Source organism: Dermacentor silvarum, chromosome 8 (assembly GCF_013339745.2).
Source record: "Dermacentor silvarum isolate Dsil-2018 chromosome 8, BIME_Dsil_1.4, whole genome shotgun sequence".
In the NCBI taxonomy this organism is placed as follows: domain Eukaryota; kingdom Metazoa; phylum Arthropoda; class Arachnida; order Ixodida; family Ixodidae; genus Dermacentor; species Dermacentor silvarum.
The window spans coordinates 141,458,570-141,472,132 of record NC_051161.1 but is presented as its reverse complement, the minus strand read 5'-3'; the positions used below and the strand labels follow the sequence as shown (position 1 = coordinate 141,472,132).

Sequence of the window (13,563 nt, the reverse complement as noted above, 5' to 3'; positions counted from 1 at the left end):
CACGAACTATATAGTACACCGTGTTTTCTTTCGAAAAAAAAAATTGAAAAAAAATTCCTATGACAATTAACGCAATTATAACCTATGATCAAAATTTCCCGATAAAGCGGCCGTTATATTTCTACGAGAAATCAATATGCCTGATTGAATAATTAACATAACAACGGTATTTAACTTCTAATTATTTACTTTACGACATATATTTCAATCTACGAATTGTAGCCGGTGAGTTCGCAAGGCATATCCACTTTAGACAGATTCTCAGAACTCCTCCAGCTTCGAGATAATAATTTTCAATGTGTCCGACGAAATGCATTGGCGTTCCAGTTACTCTAGTGCTTCAATCCATAAAACAGCGTTTTCTTAAAAAAAGTATAAGTAGAACAACAGTACATTTTTACCGCAACTTTGACGGCGAATATCTGGAAAACCGTGCCATCATCAGAAATTGTTCCAAGTCGATATACCTTGCAATCTCACTAGCTACAATTCGTAGATTGAAATATGTGCGCTAACGTAATTAATTAAGAAGTTATTTTTTGTAATTAGGCATTTCAATTTCTCATAGAAGTAGGGACCGCCTAATAGAGCAATTTAGGTCAAGGGTTAGAATTGTGCTATAGGCAATTAAAAAAATCGGTGCAGCTAAAAAGAACACCCTAATAACAAACTTTTAGTCATGCAATTGAAAATATCAACCTGTGCAAAGTTAGGAACGGCATAAAAGAGATCTCGGAGGGTGGGCGACAGAGGCCTGGCAATGCGAAATTGGGGGGCGGGAGATCGGAAGGGAATCGAGCTCCCCCCCCCCCCCCCCCCTCGTTGTTGGCGGCTATGTTTATTTCCGTCCTTCGTCCACTCTTCTTTATAATTACCGCAAGCGATGAGATTTTTATGAGGAAGTGCTTGCATCAGTAGATGTGTCATTCTACTCTGACTCGAGAGCGGCTCTGGAAACGCCAAGTACAATAGCAGTTTATTTCCCCACGTTAAATCTCAAAAGTACTACAGCTTGCATCTCTTGCTGGCCATCAACTATGTTTTCAGTGGATTCCAAGCCATGTTGTTATTGCAGAAAATGTGGCAGCAGACGGATAGGCGACTGTGGCACAGAATTTGTATACCTTGACCCCTATTTATTATTGGATATTGAATACCAAGTGCTTTTTATTCGAACTGTGACACAAACTTAGTCAAGCGATGTGGTTTTACTATCAGGCAGAGTTTTCTCTCCTGCATATTCAGGATTGATCCGTTTTTGTGCTTCACGAGATACCGACGGATTGATCGCACCTTTGATAAGCTCACACGTCGACTACGCCCGGAGATGGCCTACCCGCGTTACTTCTTTCATAGGATCAAGAAGAGGTTGTCCGCTGCTTGCACCCCCTGTGAGACCCCGGATGCGTCGGTGGGACAGCTGCTCATCGAGTGTCCTCAATACGAGCGCCAGATTGAGACCCTGCGCAGCCGCTCTAACCGGCTCGGCAGGCGTTCTTTGTCCCTGGAGAAGGTCCTTGGTGCCGTGGTCGTGCCCACAGAAAAAAGAACACTCTGTCACAGCTCTTCGCAACTTTTCCATAGATTGTGACTTTATGCGGTCTCTTTGAAAGACGATCCACTGTGAACGTGCTCACCATCTGACTTCGTGCACGTTTATGCACACTTGCAATATTTTTTTTGTGACCTCTATTACTCACTGTGTATAGGTTTTTAGGCCGTGACTGTACAGATCGAGACTGTTTTGGTAAAGCTCCCTGGGACTGAATGCTGACATGTCGCCGACGCACCGTGCTCTGTATTGTATAGCAAGCTACGCCGGAGTTAAGTCATACTGTATTCCTCCACTATTTTTTGTTACCTTTTTTTTCCTTCCTTTCTTTTTTTCACACATTCCTTGGTCGTTGAGGTCGATTTTCGATGATTGAGATAGCCGGCCCTTTGGTGGCCTATTTTCCAACTTGCTTATCATTTAATAAACAGTAACAGGTACAATATGGTTAACCTTCCTGCCTTTATTTTGCATTATCTCTTTGTCATCTAATGCGTAATGCTCTGTAGTTGAGGAATTCGTGCTTGTTTCAAGGCACTTTCTTCGTTAAATGTTAGGTAATTACTGCATTTTACATTTCCTTCAATATTCCTTCTTCCCTCCCCGCACCATGGTTTTCCTTGCTTTCTTTACAGTGTAATATATGTTCTCCATATTGCACCCGATTCTTGACCAAAAGTGAGTAAGTGCTAATTATTAGAGAAAAATCAAACGAAATCGTAGAAAGCGGTGTGAGTGCCATTAAAATCTGTGGATATCGAAGTATCGCTTAAAAAAAGTGATCATTCGAGGTGGACCTTCTTATGACTCATTAAAAACAACATAAAAAAACTTAAAAAATGAGGAACGACAAAAAAGCGGGCAAGTTTCCACTCGGTCGTGCGAAGCTTAGGCACGGCGAAAGTGTCAATCCTTAAGTCTTACTGGCTGCTACTACTATAGGTATTAACTTGGTTGCTGCTAAGTCTTAACAGGTTTAACTTAACTACGCATGTAGGGAAGGTATTCTCGAGCGATCATTTTCGGAGGTACCTTCCCTTTCGCGACTATTTCGTGTGACTAGCGCTGGACGCGTCGGTGCTTACAAGGGACAGCGTTCCTGGCATGCCACAAACGGAGGCAGGCAGGCAGGAGTCGTGTCTGTGTAGGGCGAAGCTGAGCGCGCACCTGCGCCGGTGGTTACTAGGCAACGCGAGGTGACGTCATCGCTACTGCTTCGGCGCATGCGCGGCTAGGCAACGCGGGCGGCGTCGTCAGCAGCTCTGCGCGTTGCCTCCGTTGGTGCTGCTACAATTTCTTTCTCCCTTTATCTCGCTCTCATTTTCTCTTTCCCTCTCCCGGGCATTGCGCGTGCCGCGCGCATGCTCTCCTTCCCTCTCCTTAACGTCCCATGTCAAGGCAACATGTGCACGGCACGGAGAGAGGTGAGGCACATGCCGCTCCGCCAGGTGGTTGCTAGGCAACGCGGTGACATCATAGCTCGGCGAGGTTTTGAGACAGCAGGCGTCACTTTTTACGGTTAGCTAGAACAGCTTCGCTGTTAAAAAAAGTCACCGGCGATTACGATACTCCCTAATGCGAATTTCGAGCCCAGCTGTTTAGGTGTTTTGAATTCGCAATATGTTATGGCGAAAATGTTGAGTCTGAACGACAGGGTCTTTCGGCGGCGACGCTGAGCCTCTGCTCGGGCAGCTCGTTTAGCAGCAGTGGCAGACGAAGCATTTGCACCGGTGGCGTCGCTCATTGTTCAGAAAGAAAGCGTGAACACGCGAACGCGTGGCTCGCGTGGAGTGCATTCTCTAGCGGCGGTGGCGCCGCAGGTGAAGTAGCGCATATATACGCAGTGGGTCCGAAGCCCACGCCAGCGTTTTGTTTCCGCGCTGGCCGCATGCATGGTCGCCGCCGGCACTCCGGTTTCCTCCTCACCCTTTCGCCGTACCCTTCTCCGCTTTCCGCCTCCTGGTTGCGCGGCACCTTTCTCTCCGCTTTCCTCCTCGCGTCTTTCATCCCCCGCTGCACTTCGCGTTCGCTTTCATCTTTCGCTGTGCTCGTTCGCTCGGTTACGCCGACGACGCTCGCCGCAGGAACGAGCGATTATGAGCTGCGCTCTAAACACGAAAGAAAACTGCGTTTCTTGTTCTATCTTCACGCCCTGTGCGTGACGCTTTCCGCGAAGTCCTTGGCTTCTTTCAACCCCTTTACGCGCTCTTCCCGTGTGCGTACAACTAGTGCTATTTCTCTCTCTCTCCTCTATCTTGTCGTCCCATATTCCCTTTCCCTAGTGAACGGTAGCAAACTGGACGCGAGTCTGTTTAACCTGTCTTTCGTCCCTTTTCTCTCTCTTCACACGCACTTGAAATAACTATAACCGTTTACAATACTGGCAAAAAGTGATTCGAAAATGCTGGTATCGGTATTCCTTACAGCTTTATTGTCGTTCAGGTTTGTTTATTCCAGTTTTCGGTGCAGCATATTACGTGCGGCGCAGCTTCCTACCACGGTGACGCCGCTATGGAGCGCAGTTGTCGCTAATTTCGAGCGCACGGGCACGCAGTCACTGATGAAGACGACGACGAAGAAGAATAGCAATGGACCGAGACGGATGCCAATCGCCGCGCTCCACCAACCCCTTCACGGCGCAGCAATACCAGCGGCTCGCGAGCCAAGCGACCACCGTGGTGGAAGCGGTCTCCGTGTGCATGTTCAGCGTCGCCGCCCTGGCCAGAATCATGCCGTACACCAAGCGCTCCCTCTTCGAGATCACCTACGTGAGCCACACGGACAAAGGGGTCGGACCAGAAGGAGAAGGCGAACCCGCGCTTTTCATCAACGCGTTCACCAACGCGTTCGGCTTCCTTTTGATCATCATGATCGCCAATTGTGCCCTCGCGTACCTCTACAAGGGCGGCCATTACCGCGTCGTCAGGGCGTGGCTCATGAGTGGCTCCGCGCTGCTGCTGTTTCTGGCCGGCCACTACTACGCGGGCCGCGTGCTGTTCTTCCTGGGCGTCCCCGCGGACCACTTCAGTTGTGCGCTGGTCACGTGGAATGTGGGCATTCTCGGAGTCGCGGCGCTGTACTGCGATGCGCCCTGCCTCGTGCAGCGCTGCTACCTCATCTACGTGTCCGTTCTGATGGCCGTCGCCATTGAAGAAGTCTTCCCGAACTGGACGTCCTGGATCCTCCTGGTGCTGGTGTCCATGTGGGACGTGTTCGCCGTGCTTTGTGTCCAAGGTCCAACGCGAATTCTCATCGAGACCGCGAAGGAAAGGAACGACTCGCTTTTCCCCGCCCTCGTCTTTTCCACGACGTCAGCCTGGTGCTACGAGATTGCTTTGTCAGCCGGCGAAACAGCGCGCCGAGGTGCTGAGACTACGGGAAGGAGTAACACGTCGAGGAAACGCCTGCGGTCGCACTTCGCTCGAGGCTCTCGGTCGGGCACGCGGCGACCTTTCAATACGAGAGCGCCCGGCGCACTGCTTGCGATCCCAAGACACGTCAATGGTGCCTCGTGCTACCCGCGAGGAGTTGAGCGAGAAACGCCAACGTCTGCCAGCACTCTAATTTTTAATGAACATCCAGCGGGGAGCTGTAGTGAGGCACGAACCACCACAGAGTACAATAATATCGCACGGCCTAATGACAACGGATGCAAAGAAGTTCCTATCTCGACTTTTCAGCCTTGCCTGGTGTCAGCCATGTCGGGGCAGCCGGATATATGCACGACGCAGGTAGCGGTCACGACGTGTGCTGACCACGGTGGGGACACTCGCAAGGACGGCTCGTCGGCGGCAGGTTCTTCAGTGGGCGGCCACTGGCGACGCGGCGGGCGTCGCCACGAGCAGTTCTCGCTCACGCCGTCGTGCAATTCGGAGGACTCGTTCGGAACTCGTGGCGGTGCGCGCAGCGGCTGCTCGACGCCTGCGAAGCGTCGACAGGGCTCCACTCGCCCTGGGTTGAAGTCTGCGGTGTCTCCGCCTCGCCGCAGTCCGGGACCTGAGCAGAGTCACGGACGCAGCAAGGTACGCGCATTGCTATACCTAGGATGGCTTGAAGCGTTAAGAGCGCTTCAAAGCGTTTTAGCGCGCTGTCGCCAGGAACTGGCACTTCCTTGTTATGCGTCTGAAGTTAACAAGGAAGTCTTACTACAGTAGTTGGCAAAGAGTAGCACTATAATTTCTCCAAACCTATACTTATCCATATAGGTAAAGTAGTGTGCCAGAAGAGTCATATAATACATCCTGTATATATTGAATTTGAATTCATTGGAAAACGACATAATCGAGTCAGCCAAACAATTTCAAGCCACTAGTAGCCTGGACTAGTAGCGATAGCTCTACCACGGCCGCTGGATGAAAAAAAAGTTTTTTTTTTATCCAGCGGCCGTGGTTCTACTACTCCAGGTACAAACCCAGAAAACGCCTGGTTCCGTAAATCTGACCTTCGAGCTCAGCCAAGGTCAATAATGAGACTTCGCCTGCCACTAACGGCGGCTGCTGCGTACGCCGCATGGGCGCCCATACCTTGAAAGCGATCTGCGATGTGGACAAAGTGCGCGGTAGCGCGGGCCTCATCTTCAAAGCGATCTGCGATGTGTACAAAGTGCGCCAAGTGCTGGTAGCTTCGTATGCGCTGTGCTTTCGACGCTTAGTTCGCGTTGAAGCGAGACGCAGCATGAAAGCCAATTCGCTCGCTGCTGCTGCCACGCCGAGCAGCGTCTGTGTTCTGTCTTGTGGTGCAGTTGTAGATGCGGTAGTTGCTGACGGCGCCGAGCAGCGTGTCATTTCCCAAAGCAAGCAAAACCGTGCTATCGCTCCACAAACTTGGTTTAACCGCGTGCAACCACGGCAAACTTTGGCACTACTGTCGCAATCTCTACGACAGGTCTATGGCATGACAGCTGGCACTGCTCAATGGAGGTATGCCACTGCCACTGCTGCTCGCCACTGATGACCGCCACGCGCTGCCCAGAGCACGAGAGCATCCTCTTTCGTTGTCCGCAGACCGTTCTTCGTGTGCAAGTGACCTAGGCATGTGTTCACGAACCGTTTCTTACACTATAGAACTGTATGTAAATATAGCGAATTCCAGCCATTACTTATGCTGGGCATAATATTAGCGGCCAATGGCAAATAGCACTTGCAAACAAAAATCCTTTGTGAACTTCGCCACTTCCGAGTGCAGGCCATTTGAGATGTTCAGATTGGGCACTTGCATAATACTGTCACAGCGAGTCTATGCGATGTGTCGAAGGCCACTTGTCTGGTTAAGGCAATCAGAAACAAGAACCGGCATTGTGAATTAGAGCAAGCAGGCGTTGCCTTTAGGCATCCATGATCCATACATTCAAAACAATGTCGCGCGCAGGGAGGATTAGCGGTGGACTAAGGAGGATCGCCGATTGGTCGCTTGCTATCGTAGTTTTCACATGCACAGAGTTGGTGAGACGAGTGGTGGTTCATTGCTCGCGAGCTTTGCTGGTTTCTACACCCAATGGGCGGGTACAAAAAAAAACAAACAAAAAAAAAACAAAAAAACCAGACAGAATGCTGCCATCTTATTTCGTGTCATCTCCTATTACACCGCGAAAACCCTACACGTTGACAAAGGTGGTTATTGTGGACGAGATTTTTCGCAGAGTGCTCCTTCCAGCTTGGTAATAATACTATAGTAGAAAGTTCAGGCGCTCCGCTTGGCTCGAAACATTTCAACGCGACTTATATACCAAAATCTTATTTGCCAACGAAACCGCTGGAACGTATTCGTAAAACGTTCTCTATGTTGCTCGGTGCAAAAGTGGAAGAGCCTAACGCTCCGTAGACACTATACGAGAGAGATAAACTTTGTTCACTAACGGCTCTTAATCAGGGCACAATCGAATATGTAAAGCAATAATATTCGCACAATTACGAGGGAAGTCGTGGAAACAGCGCGCACGATACGTGGCTACAGCAATGCGTGAAGTGTACCGAGGTGAGGCAAACCATTTTCTCATTGACACTCAGCCGCAGAATTGAATCTGAAGTGAACAAAATATGAATGCAAAACTTGTGGCTTCCACTCCCGATTGCTGGACGATCGCTGCGCCACATTTGTGTCAGTTTGCAGTGGTTCGTTTACTGGCGACCATATGCATGACACGCTGGTGTTAATCTGCGCAGGCGATCCGCCAACGCAGGTTAGAGCACGGACAAAGCATTTTGTTTTTATTGTAAGCTGCAAGGAATTGCTGGCGCAATTGACGCTGTTGCATTCTGACCGTGGTATGGGGTACCGTGTGCAAAATTCAGCGTGGCAGCTTTCGGCTTGCCGTTCAGAATGTCCGCATGACGGAACAAGAAAGTTCTGTCATGCGCGGCATTATTCCGTCATGCACCACAGTGAACACAATAGTCCTTCCATAACAGGGGAATCAATTTGTCACCCGCCGTGGTTGCTCAGTGGCCTTGGCATTGCGCTGCTAAGCACGAGGTCGCGGGATCAAATCCCGACCGCGGCGGCCGTATCTTGGTGGGGGCGAAATGCAAAAACAACACCCGTGTACCTTGAATTGGGTGCGCGTTAAAGAAGCCCAGGTGGTCAAAATGAATGCGGAGTACCCCACTACGGCGTTCCTCAAAATCATATCGCAGTTTTCGCACGTAAAACCCCAGAACATAATTTTAACTTTTTTTTAATCACTTTGCCACACTCTCTATTATTTGTGCGCACACGTTACCTTTCCTCCTCGAAGCTCCAAAACAAACAAATAAACAAACAAGCGTCCCTGTAATAAATATTTACGTGTTACACTTGTTCTGTTATGGACCGTGTTTTATTATCATAGTTTTCCATGTCTATTTATATGACAATTAGCGCTTTTCTATTCACAAGTGCTTTTCTCAGCCAGTGTTTTCATTCATATCAGAGCCAGTGCTTTTTTCTCCGTAGTGCGCAAATGTATGTCGCAGTGTAATTATTTTGTGTGTTTGAATAATTGCCAATTGCTCATGATATCTTGTAATTTTTTAAAGATTCGTTCATCTAATTTGTTTTTATTTTTCCTTATGTGTCCTTTTCAAGCTTTTGTAGACAATATAATGCAACTAATTGTATAACTGTGTATCTAAGTGATAAGTTGTATCAATTATGTCCCCCCCCCCCCCTTTCTATGTAATACCCTCATCTGTAGGCCTTTAGGGGTGTTCTTGAATAAAGAAGAGAAAAAAAAATGAAAAAATAAAGGTACCTACGTGTACTACTGGTAGTCAGTCGGAAGTACTTGTCTAAATATATTCGGAAACATAGAATGTGTGAACCACTACTTCCCCTGTATGACTTCTGCGTTACTGCATTCCCTGCTGAACTTCTGGCCACATCGAAAGGAGAAAAAGAGACAGCAGAAAGGAAGAAGACAGGGAGGTTAACCAGAACGGGAAATCAGGCTTGCTACCCTACCGTAGGTAACAAGGGAGGGGGAGGTAAGACAGATAAGAAAGTAGAGAGAGAGCTGGGGACACAGACAATACCAAATGCAGGTTACTATCACTACAGACTATCACAGCACAACGAACACTTGCAGCAGAACGGACACCAATTCAGGCTACAACGCTTGCGCATGTCTGTCGTTCCTAAAAAATGGTAGCAGTGCCTTTGTCACCCTCACCTGCGATGGCTTATGTATTTGCAAAACGATTTGCACTGATAATGGTTGTAGGAAGACGCGTCGGGTGGCCGACCAGCCGCTTCGTCATGCCTACTCGGGAAGGTGGCGAGCGGAGCGGTGGCTGCGGCGACCAGCCCGGTCAAGAGCGAAAGCAGGTTCTTCTGCTGGTGACTCGAGCCACGTGAAATGCCTGGCGCGATGATTACAGATGATGGTGCGCGATGAAGATGACGCTACATGGTCTTTGATCAAAGCGAGCGATCGTCTCTGTACTGTAGCGAGGACAGTCAGGCGGTGCTTGTTGAAGAGCCCACACTAGGCATTGTCAGCCATTCCATCGCGAAAAGCAAAATGCTTCGTTAGAGCTAAAGCCCCTATATAAAAAAGTAGCGTCACGCTTTGAAGAATGTCGCCGCCTCCTCGCACACCCTGTCCGAGGCCGACGCCGCGTCGGTATTGGCCTAATGGCATCACGTGGACCGTCGAGCCCCCGGGCGCTGGCTGCGTTTGTTTACGATCACGCTCCATCGCCATTTTCGCCCGAGAAGCGTCTACCGACTGGCGAGGAGCACGACGATAGCGACGAACACAGTCGGCGATCGTCGAATCTGCTCAGCGGCGAAAGATAAACAAGTGCACGTGTTTCAAGCGGTGTAGGCGGCGCAACGGTCGAAAAAGGAGCGCGAAAGAGAGGAGAAACGAGGAGGAGGGAAGGCGGAGGAGGAGAGTGTCTCTACTTTTTATATATAGGGACTTTAATTAGAGCCACTCCTAGCCATAGCCGACAAAGCAGGCTGGCCTCGCGTCGGCAGAGTCCAGTTGGGATGCCAAGGTGGAGTGAAGAGTTCATGTGGTGCAGCTGGTTGTTTTGGAAACTTGGGGTATTTAGGGAGAACTTAGGAGAATCTTGGCCGACAAAGGACACCACGCGAAATTTCAGTGGCTTCCAAGTCACGGCGGCGTCATAGGTAAGAGCTCGCCGATAACGCTGCTCGCTCAAGTCTTTGAGGCAGCAAAAATAAGTATCGATACTGTTATCAAGGTCACGTGCCACCACAAGGTTTTAGGCAAGAAGCAGAAGAAAAGAGAACACGATATGACATGGCCCTTACAAACTTGTTACTTTACTATACTAATTAGCTTAGTTTTCCAGCGAGGGTACCAGTATTTGCCTATTTTAAGGCGAATATAACTTATGAAATACCACTGAGTGTAGGCGAAAAACGTTAGAAGGTACGGCTTTCTAAATGGGGCGTTCACAGGTATACACTGTTGTTTGAGTGAGGTGCTCGTACGTGCTGGATCAAAAACCGAGACGCAAACATACGAGGACAAACGGGCACACCACAGGGCTAGCGCCAATGTATAAAATGCCGGGAATAATATATTAGCTGGTAAAGCAGGCGCTGGAACTGTTGTTAAGCGTTTGGTTCTGTTTTTTTGTATGCCTTATCTTTTTAAACGGCGTGCCTGACTATCACTTGATGTCGCTTTCTCACTCGCTAAGTGTCTATTTTTATTGGCTTGTTTATAAATACAATAATGTCATACATAATCGTAATAGGCACAAATACACTTACAGCTATTTCTACTTTACCCGCCGGGATGATGAAGTGGTTTAGGCCTTGCGCTATGCCCGAGGACGTGGAATCAAATCCCGGCCGTGGCGGCCACATTTAGATGGGGGCGAAATGCACAAACGACCGTGTACCGTGCATTGGTTGCTCGTTAAAGAACCTCATGTGGTCAAAATGAATCCGGAATGCGCCACTACGGCATGCCTCATAATCATATCATGGTTTCGGCAAGAGAAACCACTGAATAAAACTTTGGAAACTATTTCTACTTTGGCACTGGGGAAGCAGAAGGCGTTTGTTGTGACGTACAGTTTGGGCATCTAAACTAAATAAACTAGACAGGTAACATTTCGCGCCATACAGCGTATCGCATAAGAACTTGCTGTTAGGCTAGTTGGTAATATCCTATATAATTAAAAGAGCGCCATTAGGCCCACTCGCAACCACACACACACCCACACACAGAGACACATTAGATAACGTGTGTGGAGGGACGCATCTGCGTGTGTGCTTCGTTGCGATTGCGATTATTTGCACTGTTTTAATTATGTAGGCTAAAGCATATCGCTTGCAGAAGTTTCATTGGAGTAGATCAAACAACAACAGAAATACGTTTATGCGCACGTAACAGTGCCATAGGTATTAGGAAAGCTAGCTAGCTAAGAAAACAAAGCGCTAGCTAAGAAAACAAAGCGAATAAACACCCACAACGGAATAATGAAACTCACTAAACCGGAAAGATAACCCGGCCTAGTTGGATGATGAAAACAGCATTTGCAGACAGCATGTTCATACTCCATGTCTTGCATGATTTATAAAGCAGTGTACCATAAATCACCGCAATATTAAAGATCGAAGAACTCGCGGGACCTCTTTTTCATCAGTATTATTTTGTTTATGCCCACTGCATTACCAATGCCTCTTCCATCCATCTCCGATTACCCTTGTGCAGTGCCAGCTGCGCTGGCACCATTTGAAGCCTGAACATTTCGGAACGTAATCGCATCACCTAGTTCGCTGTCGTCTCCGACTACGCTTCATTTCTCTTGGCAACCGCTCTGTAGCTTTAATGGACCACCGATTGTCTGCCCCACTCCATTTATTCCTCCTACCCCTCTTTGAAAATAGAGTGAAAAAGTTGCAACGTTTTCTCACCAGGACGTCCTGGAGTGCGGCCTGAAGCTGGGCCTGGGTGACTTCATCTTCTACAGCATGCTTCTGGGCAAGGCCTCCCGGCACGGCACCGTTGTCGGAATCGTCGCCTGCTACGTGTCCGTGCTCGTGGGCGTGCTGCTCACGGTCGCGTTGCTCGTCATCTTCCGCAAACCGGTGCCCGCTCTGCCCTTCTCCATCCTCATGGGACTCGCCGCCTACTTCACAAGTGCCATTGTCTGCGACCCCTTCCTGGAAGCCATCGACTTCAACTTTTACTAGCGGGTGCATAGGAAGTCCGGGCCCCCTTCCCGTTTAGTATTTCGCGTTTAGATTAGCGCACACATAAAAGCAGCGCAATCGCTGTCAATGAAAAAAGTAGAAATACCTTGTAAATAAATTATGCCATTTTATCGCCGCTTTAGCGTTGATTTCTTGCTTCTCGTATCTCTTTAAATGCCGTTTTAAGCGGTACATAGGTGTGTTCAGCGTGAAGAGGGAACGCGGACAATAGAACACAAGTAGGAGCGAAAAGGAGAACACGAACGCTGACTATCAGATGAACGGTCACACAGTGGTGGAAAAGAAGCTACAAATAGTAAAGCCCATACTGCGGGAGTGGAAGACATCATACCACCAGGAACGTTTCATGGAAGTTTCTCTATGTCGCGTTCGCACCGGACAGACACATCTCGCACATAACTTTTTATTGAAAAATGAAGAACAAGCGGTTTGTGATCCGTGCCAAGAATCTCTAACTTTGAATCACATCTTAATAACATGTCCGGCGTTGGAGGAAAGCACAAATATTTTTATGAACTTTACAAAACAATAACACCACTTCATCTCTCCCTGATCCTAGCTGGAAATGCATTGGTATGTCTAGACGATGTTTTTAAGTTTTTAGATGAAACAGGTTTTTTAACTAAACTTTATAGCAATGACCTTTGTTGCTTGAAGCACTTTCATCAAATTATATATTTTCATCTTGCGCATGGCGCATCATAGCCTTAGTTGCTTTTGCGCCATAAAACCTTACATAACTAACACAGGTGGCAAACAAGGAAGACACAAAGTTTATCTGCACATGCTCAAGGGCAGGCAGTGCAAATAAGTCAGTCATACCCACATGCGGGCACTCGCAAAATATGCCTGTTTAGGTATGACAATTCTTCTTTGTGCAGGTTAATCTAGGGCCGACTTGCAGTGCTATGGTTTTTTATATGCCACGCCTCGACAATATGGTGCGGTTCTTCGTTCTTATGTCTGAACAGAACTATACTGTCTGCAAATTCTGCAGCACACTTGTAATCGCGACATTTTAAAAGAAACGTTAGACTGTCGAGTGTCGAAGAACGTTTATTCTTAATATCTGGTTGATGCAACGCCCTGCATAAAAGCGACCGAAGCTAAAAGGAACTAGGCCCATGAGGCTATTCGACGAACTCGGTATGCTTTAAATACCATTTGTCCGGTGTTACATATCAGCCAGTTATGAATGTGTCAGTGACAAAGCACGAACGTCTCCTAGAGAGACAAAGATTCGGGTCATTACAGAAGCATACACTCAGACGAGACTGGCTTTATGAAAAGACGCTCGCAACATAGTTCACCCCCTACCGCTTTATAGTGTACGC

The 13,563-nt window shown here is 48.2% G+C and overlaps 1 protein-coding gene across 1 annotated transcript; it reads left to right on the top strand.

The window, feature by feature from the left end:
- Nucleotides 1–4,140: 4,140 nt before the first annotated feature.
- On the top strand, nt 4,141–12,208 carry LOC119462455 (presenilin-1). Its single transcript, XM_037723802.1, has 2 exons — nt 4,141–5,574; nt 11,933–12,208. The coding sequence occupies exons 1-2, from the start codon at nt 4,141–4,143 to the stop codon at nt 12,206–12,208; spliced, it is 1,710 nt and encodes a 569-aa protein (XP_037579730.1).
- The last annotated feature ends 1,355 nt before the right edge of the window (nt 12,209–13,563 follow it).

Bases quoted from the DNA above. Each gene is read 5' to 3' on its own strand.
- LOC119462455 (XM_037723802.1), top strand. From the start codon at position 4,141: ATGGACCGAGACGGATGCCAATCGCCGCGCTCCACCAACCCCTTCACG. The intron at 5,575-11,932 runs GTACGCGCATTG...TTTTCTCACCAG, and splicing joins AGAGTCACGGACGCAGCAAG to GACGTCCTGGAGTGCGGCCT.